The sequence below is a fragment of the Parasteatoda tepidariorum genome, chromosome X1, assembly GCF_043381705.1.
Source record: "Parasteatoda tepidariorum isolate YZ-2023 chromosome X1, CAS_Ptep_4.0, whole genome shotgun sequence".
NCBI lineage: Eukaryota > Metazoa > Arthropoda > Arachnida > Araneae > Theridiidae > Parasteatoda > Parasteatoda tepidariorum.
In genome coordinates, this window is record NC_092214.1 from 3,850,829 (window position 1) to 3,865,442 (window position 14,614).

The 14,614-nt window shown below is 27.8% G+C and overlaps 1 protein-coding gene across 3 annotated transcripts in view; it reads right to left on the minus strand.

The window, feature by feature from the left end:
• LOC107438524 (proton channel OtopLc) overlaps window positions 1–14,614 on the minus strand; it is a 44,582-nt gene that overhangs the window by 5,795 nt on the left and 24,173 nt on the right. For 2 of the 3 annotated variants that reach the window (XM_043040638.2, XM_043040637.2), the window contains exons 3-6: window positions 10,089–10,317; window positions 7,647–7,761; window positions 6,294–6,540; window positions 3,908–4,068 (exon numbers count right to left, since the gene is read on the minus strand). In XM_043040638.2, coding sequence (XP_042896572.1) covers window positions 3,908–4,068; window positions 6,294–6,540; window positions 7,647–7,761; window positions 10,089–10,317 — 752 coding nt within the window. Of the gene's footprint in view, window positions 1–3,907; window positions 4,069–6,293; window positions 6,541–7,646; window positions 7,762–10,088; window positions 10,318–11,757; window positions 12,122–14,614 lie in introns of those variants that run through there. The other variant, XM_043040639.2, reaches the window with a different exon arrangement.

Below are 14,614 nucleotides of genomic sequence, written 5' to 3' on the forward strand. Positions count from 1 at the left end.
ATCATTAAAAGCAACACTGACTGTAAGTAATCTTTTTCTTAATATTTAAATTAATGTATTGAGTCATATTTATGTCTAATTCGTTTGCATCCGCCAGATTTGTTAAAATTTATTACTATTAACTCCTCTCTTAAAATCTAGTAAATAAAAAATTATATTTTGTAATTTTTAAATGTAGCTATTTTTAGTTTTAATCAATAAAATTTTTTCTCAGTGATGATACTTTTTAATATTTATTTCATGACAAAAAAATTTTTTAATTTTACGCTATTGTTTTTGTAATTTAATTTGTAGATTTGCATTTTGCAAAATGAAAAAAAGTTCTGTTGGTATCCTCTGCTACTAGTGCATCATGAATGTTGGGATTTTAATAATTAATTTAGTTTAAAAATCTTATTCTATCAAGCAATTATCTTTATGACAAATCATTTTTATATATGGGCATCAATAAATCAAAAATAAATATTATAATTAAATATTACCATTGGTGATTGTATTGTTATTAAAACTATATACGTAGTTATGAAAATAACAACTTATATTAAAATTTCAAATATTTCAATCTAAGCATAGATATTTTTTGAGAAAATAAAATAAAGAAATCTATCGTTAATTATTTGGCATTGGTACCCATTAATAATGCTAAGAAAAAGTTATTTTTGTTTCATTCATAAAAATCTAAATTTCGAGCTTTATCGCTAAAGATTTTTTTTTCTTTTTAGAATGTTTAAGAGGAAACGCTGCATCAAACGTTGATACTGGTTACCCTTACATTAAATCACAGAAATAAACTTCAAAATCTTTTTATCTTAAAGTTATGCCTTAAGTTCGTATATTCAAAATTTGATTTCTAGAGAACTATTTGACCGATTTTTTTCAATGCAACGAGAGTGCTGGATTAATTTTAATGCTTTTCTTTAGTTACTGTTTTATTAGCAATTGTCATAATTGGTTCTAATCACTCGTATTGAGCTTCTTAATTAATTTATAATATCGTGAGAATTTTATTTGATTTGATCAAAATACGTATAAAAAGAAACTTCCTAAATTTTTATTATTTTGTTGTAAGCAAAAAATGATTTTTTTCTTCAAATAACAGCTTTCTTTAGTGTAGTTTCTAAATAATGATTGGTATTTATTTCTAAATTGCGTTATTGCCCTTAAAAGAAAAGAAAAAAAAACTCAGAGCAACGATTTTCTAACCGTATTATGTTTGAAAAACTTAAAAATTGTAATACTCTTCATTATATCAGTTGAGTTGTCTTTACTATTATTTCATCTGATATAATAGTGAATGACATAAATTACTTTTATATATATTGTAGTATAATATAATATAATATAATATAATATAATATAATATAATGTAATGTAATGTAATGTAATGTAATGTAATGTAATGTNAATATAATAATATATAATATATTAGAATATATTTTGTTATTATAATATTATATATTTTTTAATGACTTTATATTTCGAATATACACATAAATAAAAGATTATTAAAATTAGAAATATTATAGCTTTTTGCAAATTTTTGATTATATATAATACAATCGTTTACTATATAGCCAAAATGATTTCATTCTTCAGATAATGATTACATTCTTCATTTTGCATTTCAAAAAAATGAAAAAATATTTTTTAAAGGGCACTGATTCGAGAATTGCCACTGGCATTGCTTCCCCTAAATACGTTTCAGCTGTTCTTTATGAATTACAGGGGTTGGACGAAATAATGGAAACACTTCTATACTAATACATTTTTTCATATTTCTCCTGAAATACTTAAAGAATCATTTTATACCTGCAGAAGTGTTTAGATCATACAATTTTTCTTACATATCAAGAAAACTTGTAGAGGCTTGAGGGACCAAAAATAAATTACAAACGGCTTTGAACACTCTATGCTGAAAAATGTAGCAATAAATCTAAAATTTGTAACAATTATTTTGGTTACTATATGCAATAATTGCGCAAAAATTTTGTAAGCTTAGCTCTTAAATATTTATGGAGATATGGGCAATTTTTTTAGAAGCTAGTGTTTCGTCTTACGTTTTTTTCCCTTCTTGATCTAGCTTTAAAATTATTCATTAAAATGAAACCAAAATTTTTAGAGCAATTTAAAATAAATTGGTTGAAAACTGTGCAATATATAAGTAAAGTAGTTCCTTCATACTGAGCATGCTCTTTTTTTTCTTCATTTTTTTCATAATTTTGTATTGAATCTTATTTGGCAACTAATGAAAAAAGTCTGATTGGAATGTCTTAAAAATTGAAAAAAAATTAGGCAGTTTTCTAATTAGATTTTGTACTTTTTAAAAGAAATCTCAAAATGATAAGAGGTTTTCTGTAAATATTATTTCGTATCATAAGACCAAATGATAATACATCACAATAAACGTTCATGCACCAAAATGTGATTATATAAGGAAAGAAAACATTCGAAAGTAAAGAAACTCTTATGGGGGATGATCCCCATCAATGCCAGTGTCATTTTTAATAAATCTTGTTCACTTGGTAAAACATCTAATCATTTTGAGCTTTCTTTTAAAAAATACAAAAACTACTTAGAAAATTACTTGAAACTTTTAAAATTATATAGATATTGAAATCGGACTTACTAGCAAAATAATTAGCTATGAAGGTAACAGCAATTTAATTCTCCACATCTTCAAAATAAATAATAACTTGATATAATAACTTGAACTTGCAATAATAACTTGAACTCTTTCCATTGAAATGAAATGAAATTAAGTTTTTTAAGTGAATTGATGACGCGCACAAGAAAAGAGCTGTATTAATCACTTACTTTTACCTGCATTATTTAGGAAAACCAATTCCCTCCTAAATCTTAACTTCGAAAAACATTGCTTTAATTTAGGTACATATTTCCCATTTCTTGAAAAGTGTTGTATTTAACGCGAGCTTAAAACTTCTTTAATCTTATTTTTTTAACATAACAGACATGACAAACATGTATAAAAAAAAAAGGTTGCTTGTTATTAAAAATTATTAGTTTTGAGCAAAACCACCTATTGATTATTCAATAAATCAATGTCTGATAAGGTGAATAAATCAATGTTGATGACCATCTAATTTTCATTATAAAAAGGTCATCATAAGCTGTTATGCCTCAAATCATTTACTGTGGCAACAGTTTGACCTGATGCACATAATTTTGGTCCAAGTTAAACAGGCCCAAGTTATATCCCGAGTATGGGTATTTTATTGTAAGCAGTTTTATTTACACCAAATGGATATTTTCTTGGGCTAAAATTTAAAAAAAAAAAAATACTGTGAGTGATTTGGTTGACCGTTGATCTTAAATTAGGATTTAATAGGCAAAATTTTCAACAAGCCTACTTTAAAATTTATTAGTCGCTTTAGCGACAACAGAACAAATCAAAACTTAAGAAATATTTTATGAGATTTATTTAGTTTTGAATACAGATAATCTGAGAAAGAAGAAAAGATTTATTGAAGTGTTCTTTTTTTATAAATACATTTTAATATTTTCTCTTTTTATCAACATTTAAATTTTAATTTCAGCAACTTGGAACATTTAATTATCTTCCGCCTGGACATTTGGGATATAAAAGAAACGGAAAAAAAGCACTTGATTAAAATTAAATAATATAAATAAAATTGCATTACAAAATATAAAAACAATTTTTCAACTCGTAATTTTAGATAATATTAACATCAAGATCTTTTTTAGGAAAATTGATAATGAAACAGAATTTTTACAGACATTACCCTTACGGTTTCTCCCTTTCCGTGAAAAATAAGGGAAAATATGATTTCTATAGTTTGTGTTGGAATTTTTAGGAAATTTGTATTCAATTAAATTAATTAAATTTCAGATGTTTGAATACAAAGAAAAATGCAAAATAGAAACTTACCCTTGAGTTGAGAAAGATGAAATACAACTGTATAAAAGTAAATGCCATTCTGCTACTTGGTGTTAATGCGTACAATATGTTGTAGCAATGAGAATTGGTTTCTAATTCAAAAAATTGACCAAATTCAAGCCCCGAGTATATCATGCTACCAATTCCAAAAGCTGAAAGGGAAACAAATAATATATTGATATAAGAAAGAGACAAAGAGCATTTATGCAGATAATGCATTCTGTATCTTTTTTTTTGTTTAATTCCAAGACATTTAAAAAAGAATAGAATCATTTTCAAATTTCTGAATTTAGTATATTGTTGTTTAGACATTCGTTATCTTAAGTCATTCTTCATAATAGAGTAGACATAACGTTTCGCAAATGCAGCGGAGGCCGCCATATTGCGTTGTCCCAAGGTCAGGGTAAAATGTTTTACGGATATCATAATTAAAGGAGTCTTTTTTAATTGTAATTATACAATTTTGAAGTTGATATGGTGCACTGCTCCTAAACTGTATGTCACATTACAATAAAAGTTCAAAGAAAATTCCGAAAATCACTCATTTACGAGAATATATTGGTCATTTTAAAAATGCTTGCTCTATTGACGTTAACTTTAATTACTGGAATAGAATCCCAAATAAAATTTTTAAGCAATCAAATCAATTTACTAAATGCTTTTAGTGAATGTTTTTAACAAATTTTTTTAGTAAATGTAGATGCATAGACATTATTATTTTAAAAATAATGCTTGTGAAATGTGTCTTTAATGTTTCCAACGTAAGCAAATGCCCCAGTCTTCTTTACCTCTCTTTTAATTGCAGATAAAGTTACAGTTAATTGAAAATAATGTCAGACTATTCCATTGAAGTAATAGTTTTATGCTTAATATATAGCACAGCTAATCTGAAATATAGTTTTAAGATTGTTTTATAGTAAAAATAAGACAATTTAATGTTGTCCCAGGATTTTTCCATTCTGTTACCACTATTAATGTTTTAAATTATTTCTATTAAGTCAGCAATCATAGGTTCCAGGAGTAGACGGATATTCTATTTTTAGATTTGATTCGAATTTTAGATTTTTAAGTACTCACATTTTTTTAAAAAGTATCTGCTGTTACGTAAGAACATAGAACATTAAAAAGGAATTTAATCTATTTCCCCTTTATTACTAACATAATTGTATTAAATTAATTTTTTTAATGTTCATTTAATTTTTGCATTAAATTAATTTTTCAATATTCATTTAGTTTTTGTATTAAATAAATTTTTTAAATATTCTTTCAATTTTTGTATTAAATTAATTTTTTAACTATTCATTTAATTTTTGATGGTAAGATCAAAAAATGCTTTTCAGCTTTGTCCAAACATTTTCTACTTCTTAGGAAACATATAAAAGTAAATTGAATTGCAGTTTCTTTTTACCCCTCTGTTATCCTTCCTTTTTTTTTTTTATCATGCTCAGGGTAACGGAGTGGAACTTAAAGTATGCTATTTAAAATATTTATCGATTATTATTTCACTTTTCTTAACCAGATATAATATAGGATATACATATTTTTTTTAAAATTAACTAATCATTAAAAAAATTATCTGGTATTGAAGACAATGATCTCAAGGTAACTTATCTTAAAAGCTTAGACAAAAACAAAAATAAATAAATAAGATGGAGAAAAAAAATAAGAACAAAAAATCTGGATCCTAGAAAATCACACTTCTTATATTATATTTATTATAGTTAATTCTTAAAATCCCAACCTTAAAGCTTAATGGTGGACGTGTATACTTTAAGTTCACAGTGAAGATTTACAAATTAAATGAAGCATTATAAAAGTGTTTTAAGTCAAAAATTAGGCTTATAGATATTTATTTTGTATTTGTATTATACATAATTATTTTGATTTAATATCATAAATATAAGAAATAAATTAATAATTTTTTTAATGTTTTTGATTTAATTAAAGCTTAATATTAAATAGAGATGATTAAATAAGATGATATTTTTAATGATTTCACAATTTGATGGAGTAATGGATAAATCTGTCCAAATCAGTAACTTCAATAAGCTTAAACTTTTTCTTTCTTTAAGCTTTCCTTTTTGCTATCATTTTTAACTATAGGTATACTTGCGAAAGGCAATGTTTTGAAAGTTTGAATTTTAATCCAGTTGATGAAATCAGCTTTATTTTTAAAAATTCAGTTTTGCATTCAGAATTTTTAGTTGCTTTTTAGTATATACCTTTACATTTTTTGAAAAATATTTATTCAGTAAGTTCAAATAATTAAAGATAAAGAAATTTTCGAAGTAAATTTAAATTATATTAGAATACTTAAAGCATTCAATATAAAAAAAAAGTGTCCAAAAATATCAATTGGATTAATTGGTCTACTTACCTACCGCGCCTAGCCTCAAATAGAAACTACCACAATGAGAAGCATCGCTGAATCTTGGTTTATTGCTACCTCCTCCATTTCCAATACGATCCAAGCCACCAATACTATTTGCAACTGAACCAACACGTTTCATGACTTGTTTAAAAAATGATTGGGCTTTGTTATTAGAAGATTCAGACCTCAAAAGGAACAGATAAACATAAATCAAAAACACTATACAACCTAGATACAAGTAGAGGTAGAAACCCTGAAAGAAAAAAGAAAAACTATTATTTAAAAATTCAAACCGAAATAGTCGTCAATATTAGGTTTTCCGAATTGATAATAAAAATATAAATAGAAAAAAAAATTGCGCTAGAACGTGCTAATTATGACAAATTAAAACAAAACTTCTATCAAAAAAAAATGAGATTAAGTATCACTGTCAGTAAAAGGCATTAAAAGTTCTTATAAATTTTGTAGCGAGTTACATCCCTAGTAGCAAAGTAACTTTGGCCCTCATTGAACCAATATTCACGAATCTTGGCTCAATTAGGGCTCAAAGAGCCGTTATTTTCCCGATATTAGCCCTAGATAGAATTATCCGATTTATCCGATATTTTACCGCCACTTTGCAACCAATATCGACCCTATGTAGAATTATCAGATTCATCCGATATTTTATATTCATTTATCAGCTAATACAGACCCTATGTTGGCCCCATAAAGGCCGGCATTGCACCTATATAGGACCAATATTGAAAAATCTAGCCAACCAATATTGGTTCCTCGGTGCATGTTCATATAGGATCCATATTCAGCCAATTTTGAGCCCAACTGGGGTCAAGGTAAAATTGTTGCTAGGGATATGGCATCGGAAGAAACTTTTTCAACCAACCTAAACTAGGATTAAAAAAACATAAGTTATAATTTTAAGTGGCGTATAATACTATCTTTATAAAAAGAATCATCTGGACTTTAAAGTGGACAAATAGTTGAAATATTTTTTTAAAAAAATATTAGATTTTTTTAAAAAAAATGTCAACTTGTAAGATTTTTCCATTAAAAAATTTTGAATAATTTTAAATTTTTGAGTATTTTCATGAGTTCAAACAATGCGCAGTTGAGAACTTTTTCAAAATTAAAAAAATATACAACGCAAACGTATTCGTTTTTCACAAAACTGTGACTTTTCAGCATAGTGACGTTTTACGCCATATTCATAATTCTCATAGAACACTGGTTAAAGATGGACTTAACTCAGCCTAGCAGTCATAAATTGCTGATATAAACTCACAAAAAGCATGAAAACTGTGTAGTACTATTCGGTAAAAATCACATCTCTTAATATATATAATGTTAACATTTTATTACCTCATAATATGATGCCGGAATCTTGTGAGATATTACTTCAGCAAGAGGAAAGCTTATACCCATAACAACTAGAAGCTTCGCATAGACAGCACTCAGCATTATCACCAAGGAATCGCTATAAAATGGTAACACCAAATAAGATATTAGTAATCATCAAATAAGATACTTGCAAGTTATATCAAGCTTTGTATTAGAAAGACTAAATTACATCATAATATGGTTCAACTTGGTGCCTTACTTGAGTTGCGGCAAATTTGCATGATACAGTGAAACCTGGCAATTTGACTACCCTAGTAAGTTGACAACCTTAAAGTTCGAATATATTATTAAGAATACAATTTAAAAATACTTAATAAAAGCGATCAAAATCTTTGTAATTTGGCCACGTGCTTATCTTACTGTTGACCGATGAAATAAAACTAAACTAAACTCAGCGGCACGACAACCTATAGAGGGTAAAGGCCTAATGTGTCCATCTCAGTTTTCTTGACCTTGGGCTCTGGGGTGCAGGAGCAGATGTTCCGGTTGGGTGGTCAGCCGACTCGGAACCCCCAGTGTTTAGTTCTCAAGCATGCTTGGTACTCATAGTCATTTATCGACCCACTGAAGGGATGAAAGGTTGAGTCAGCCTTGCCCGGCCCGAGGATCGAACCCAGGGACCGATGAAATAAGTCAAACTTACTTAGGGATGTAATTGAATGCTCTTCTAAGTTTTTCATAAGTTGACCAGAACAAAAACTCAATCAAGAAATTTTCTATACAATTATGTTAAATATTAAAATTTCACTGTATTGGTGAAATAGTACTATTTGTCTGACTAGAACTCTTTAGTAAATTGATCACATGGGAAAATATTTACTAACAGATTAATTTCACATATGATCAACTTACAATATAATTTCTGCAGCAAATAGTCTCATAAATATAACATCAAATTCAAAATTATTTTTTTCATTTCTAATGACAGGATTAAAAGACAATTATAGTAATAAATACGAAGAGCCATATAGAGAACATACATAGAGAGAAAGAAAAAAAAACACAGAGAACAAAAGAAGCAGTTGTATATAGCGATAGTCTATTAATTAAAAACGTCCCTGGCCTCCCAATAGCGACCCACAAGAGAACATTTGATTATAAAATTATTATAAATTTCCTAATTCTATACATGATTCTGAATATTGATATTTTAAAAAATCAATTCACTGAATTAGATCACTGAATAAAAATTAGATCACTGAAAAATATGCGTATTTTTTAAACTAATGAATTAAATATTACATTTATGTAATTGATTGTAATTCAATCTGTAATTAGAATCATATGTAATCGGGTTTTAGGTAACTTAAATTTTAAAGATAACAAGATTTAATTACATTAATCTTTATTTTTTTTAGATATTGGTAATTTATAATATATGAATAACACGAATAACATGATATAAGAAATGATTTTAAAGAAGAAAGAGCAGTGATTCATCACCCTCTGATGGATGCTTACGAAGTAATCAATTATTATGAAATGCAAAATAAAAATTCTATATCAAGTTTCTCTTAACAAGAAATTAAGTACATCGAAGTTACGTTCCCTTCCTTTGAAATAACAATGCTTCACGAGTGTACATTCGCACGTAAAAGTGTGATCGAAGTGATTACTTATCTGTTTTTCGTAATTGCTAGTTTATATATTAGTTATACGTGATTTTAAATAAGTGATTTCTATTAACGCTTAGCTGCTGCCTTTGGGCCATTTTCATTGCATTCATTGACAGACCCGTGAAGATTTGTACCCATCAAAAAATTTGTTGCGTTAGAACCGTGTTTCTCTTCTGAACTAACGTTAAAAGTAGTAGCCAGGAATCGCTACATACTACTGTTTGTTTGTAACGCGCTATTCACTACACCACTTTTTTAAAAAGGTAGCACACTACACTACAAACTACAAAAAAAAAGCAGCGACTACAGTAATTTCACTACTTGTAGTGCGCTACTTCCAACTACTGCTTAAACAATTTAAGAATAATACAGAATATGTTCTACCACATTTAAACAGAATAAAATTCAAATTATGACTCAAATAATTACACGGTGCTGGAATTAAGAAAAAAAGTCTGACAAAATAATTTTACAGTTAGTGAAAGAAATAATATTATTAAATGAACTATGTCAGCCAAAAACAGTTGAAACACGCAAACCTAAAAAGGAATAGATATTTTTAACCTATTCTCATATATGTTTTTTAATTTTACAAATTGAAATTTTTTATTTTCAAAATATTTAACATGTTGAATATTTAATAGTTTTCTTTTGGTAATTCATTTCTCGAGTACATTACTTCAAACATATAAATATGCCTTTGACGTTTGTTTTTCTTCTGGGATAGTAAAATTTGAAAATGACTCGTATTTAAAAATTAAATTGCACATAGTCTCTGAAAACTTACTTTTCTGTCGATATTTCTCGGAAGAAAACAAAACCGTCTTTTCTTCCTAGAGTTGGAGTCGTTGGAAGAGTATTCATTGAACCAGCAAATGAACTTGTTCTTGAAACTATACCCATATCTAAATGCAAAGATGGAGCTCTTTTGCTAAGAGAAGAATTGAGAGCACCAAGCCCCGAATCTTCACTTATTCGAGAAGGTATATTTCGTCGTATTTCTCCACATCCTTGATCTATAAAAAATTGTAATCATCAATTTTATAATATTGTGTTGGAAAAGTAAAAAGGCATTTGTATGTTCTATATGAAGGAATGCTAGGTTAGATTTGCTCGATATTATCTTAACGCTGTTTTTCGAAGCTCTGTGGCTAAGGAAAATAAAAAAAAAACATAGTTTCAGTTCCTCACACTTGAAGCAATGCGATGATTAAAACTATATATATAATCTTGCCTTGAAGAATTATCTGGGTTGTAGAACAGGGAAATAACTAAAATATTTTAAAAGTTATTAAACATTTTTTCAAAATCGCCATTTTGACGCCATTTTGCCGCCTAGATGAAAATTATCAAAATCAAATTCTCAGTTTTTCAAAAATTTTATAAACCCAAGTAACGCAGCATTGGAGTAAGTTTATAAATATTAAAAATTTAGACACACAAATGCTTTTAATTTTCTGTAATAAAACGCTTTTAATAAAACTGTGGCTTTTCTCCAAATTGACGTTTTGAGCCATTTTCAGAATAACCGTAGAAAGAGCTGGCTTTAGATACGTTAAACTTGACCTAACAATCATGAGTAACAGTTCCAAGCTCAGAGCAGTTATAAAAATACCATATTATTCGCAAAAAGCATCATTTCATATTACGACGGAGCCTTAATACCCTGAAAGTGTTTAAAAGAAGTTTGTATGTTCTATAGGGGAGTAAGAGAGGCTAGTTTTGTAGATTTTTTTTAATGCACATATAAAATGAAAATACTATTTATTTTAGCTATTATTATTATTACATAGCAATCCGAAAGTGCATAAGAAATATTATGAAACGTCTGGTGAGGTCTCAAATTACCATCCACCAGCCGTTCATATATATATANCTAAAAGATTATATCTAAAATTTTAATTATCAGGGGATACTATGCAGTTTTATTGTTTTTAAGCTGCTGAAACTGGTTTGCACTTGTTTCCGTTCGCGTATCAATTGGTAAACATTTTAATGCAATATGTTGAAAATAAATACAAATAGGAAATACATAAAAATCTCCCGCATAAAAACCCATTATATGTATGTTTTAATTTAAAAGTATTGCATATAAACTCGTGCAAAACAGGCAATTATCAGAAAAACTACAGTGCGTCTAATAATTTAGTGTAATTATTATAATATAATACCAGATATAATAAATAGTCTATATTAATATAATAAATCGTCAAATTATATCGTATGTTAGTTAATTTAATGTAACGAAACAAATAAAATTTGATTAAAGTTAAAAGCAGTTTATTTATGTTTATTGAAAAACTTAAAAAAATAAAAAGTCATTACTAATAATATTATAGTATATTTAGGAATCTGATAGACATCAGTGTTGCTCTAAAGAGTTAAAGTAAACACCATCCTTTGTGTTACCAAACAACTAACAAAAATAAGTAAAACAATGTATAATCTAAACTTACCTTCAGATTCGGATGATGATGAATTCATATTTGTGTCAGTAATATTATCTGTATTTGATGATGATGACATTGTATCGCACCTAACATGTGCAGTTACATCCATATTAGAAATAAATGACATGTTTAATATCTATGTTAGAGAATCAAAGCATCATGAGAATGGGTCAACGTTTGAAGTGAAAATATCCAAGAGAAAAATATTTCACATTTTTAAATCTGGAAAACCCTCTAACATAGATTGGCGAATATATATACAATCGATTTATTTATTTTTTCATGTTGATGCACTCGTCGGTATTTTATTTATATTTTTTTTAGGTTGATGTCTCTTCTACAACTTGAGATTTCACTATCAGGAAATCTTAAGTTTGAGAGAGCTGACTGTGTATTTTAATGATAACCTTTCTCACCCAAATTGCAAGATATTTAACCTTGCCTTTCAAAAGAAATATAAACGAAGCCTCTTTTTTTGTCGCTTAATATGAACGACAATACATTTCAAGTATAATCACTTAAGTTATAAATGAAACATTCAACCAAAATATGTTAATGAAAGAACTAGTGAAGCAAGGCTGTCTACAAAATTTTGTAATCGCAAAAATATTTGTTTAAGCTGTTCAAGTGAGGCAACAGGGCTTTCATCCCGTAAGAGAAATATCTTACCTATTTTAGGAAATATTATATTTTATAATATCTAACTTAAATTATTAGCAGCAAGTTGTGTAAAAAATATCATATTCATAAGCGTTTATCGTTAGTTCTCAAAGTAACTCACCCAATTTTAGAACTGCCAATCTGTTAAATTAGTTAAAGTTTAGAGACGTTATTTTCAAGCAGGTCTCCAAATAAACATATCAATAAGTATCACTATCAATACCGAAAATCAATAATTTTTGGTATCTACAATTTGATATACATATTATAGTTACGCTCAATATATTCACTAAGCGTTTTTATAATTTTCTGCCTTATCTAACTCAATATCTTAAAATAAAAACATTATTTATACAATATCTGTGTCAATTGCAAATAGATATCAAAATTTAAACAATATTTTTTTTATAAGTAAGTATACTTCTTTTAAAAGATTTGGAATTAGCTTTTAATTCTCAATAAATTAGGGCTAGAGACACTTTAAATAGTTGGCCAATAAAGACACCCAGGAAAAACTACCGAAAAAGTGCTCAGCTTAGTGGATCTGAAACTCAGAACTAAACTTGGATGACAAAGAACTTTCGATTTGAGGCTCAGGATCAAATTGCACTCATCTCGATCTATTTGTAAGATTTGACCCATCATTTGAGTTTCACATGAGAAATACCATCAAGAGTTATCGTGGTTAGCCGTACCGTTGTGGGATTCTTAACTTAAGAGTTATTTTATGACAGAGCAGTAATGAGTGAAGAGACTAATTTACAAAGCATCCATCCGCTTTAAATTCAAGTTGTACCATTAATAACAGAGCCTTATGTAGATTTTTAATTTAAGAAAAGAAAGACCATTAATTTAAGAAAATTAAGTGAAACCCAACATCTGGTATATTAGGACTTCCAATAAAAGAGTTCGACGAGTTTTCATTTGTCTTTTAACGCTGTTTTTCGAAGCTCTGTTACCAAGGAAAATAAAAAAGTCATAGTTTAAGTGCCTTACACGTGCAGCAATGCGATGATTTTAAACTATATATATAATATTTCCGAGAAGAATTATCTGGGCTTTAGAACAGACAAGTAACATAAATATTTTAAAAATTGGTAAACTTTTTCAGAAATCGCTAATTTGGTGACATTTTACAGACTAGAGGAAAATTATCAAAATCAAATTCTCAGTTTCTGCAAATTTTTTTGAGCCCAAGTAATGCAGAATTGGAATAAGTTTCCTAATATTAAAAAATTAGACCACAAACGCTTTTCATTTTCACAAAACTGTGGCTTTTCTCCATATTGACGCTTTGCGCCATTTTCAAAATAAGCGTAAATAACGCTGGCCTTAGAATAGGCTAAACTTGAGATAACAGTCATGAGTAACAGTTGAAAACTCACGGAAGATTTAAAAAAAGAGCATCATTTCATATTACGATGGAGCCTTCGAGTAACAGCCTTAACCTTTTCCCAAACAAGCTTGGCCCATAACTGTTCTAGATGAAGCTAAACTAGTACTTGAAATAAATACAGAGTAGCAATCCATTTATCCTATAGTGCAGCCCATCTACCTCTTTACCGCCCAGCTTTTTTTAACTTCCCGTTGCAATTTTTGGAGCGTTTTGAACCACAATATGAATACCATTCAAGTTCGTTAAAATTTCAATTGTAATATGTTGCTAAATGAATCGCATTTTTTAATGATTACAATGATGGAACCGAAACATCGTTAAATTTAACATCTTATAAGGATTGCGACAAGTTTCTACCGAATTATGGTTCAGAATACCTAGATTATGGTTTAACGTTGAAATTATTTTTCGGAGAGCGTTGTTGAATTTATATTACCTCGTGAATTAATCAATATAAGAAGTCAAGAATTTTCATTATTTTTGCAAGAAATTTTGAATTAACGAAAAAAAATCAACTTGAAAGTTATAATATTAGATTCAATAGACATTTAAATGAGAATTAATACTAGTTCGAATCATCTATGTCAGAATTTATTAAAATAGGAAAATTGCTGGGTTAAAGTAAAAGTATTATGTTTTATTATTTTCCATTACAAATTCTTTGTATCATATTATGAAATAAATGAAGAACACATAGTGAAATATATAAACTAATGAAAGTCTCTAAAAATACTTTTTCTCAATTAAATCAAAACATCAAACTTCTTAAATAATGAAAAAGAAAATTTTGAGTCGATGGCCTAATCA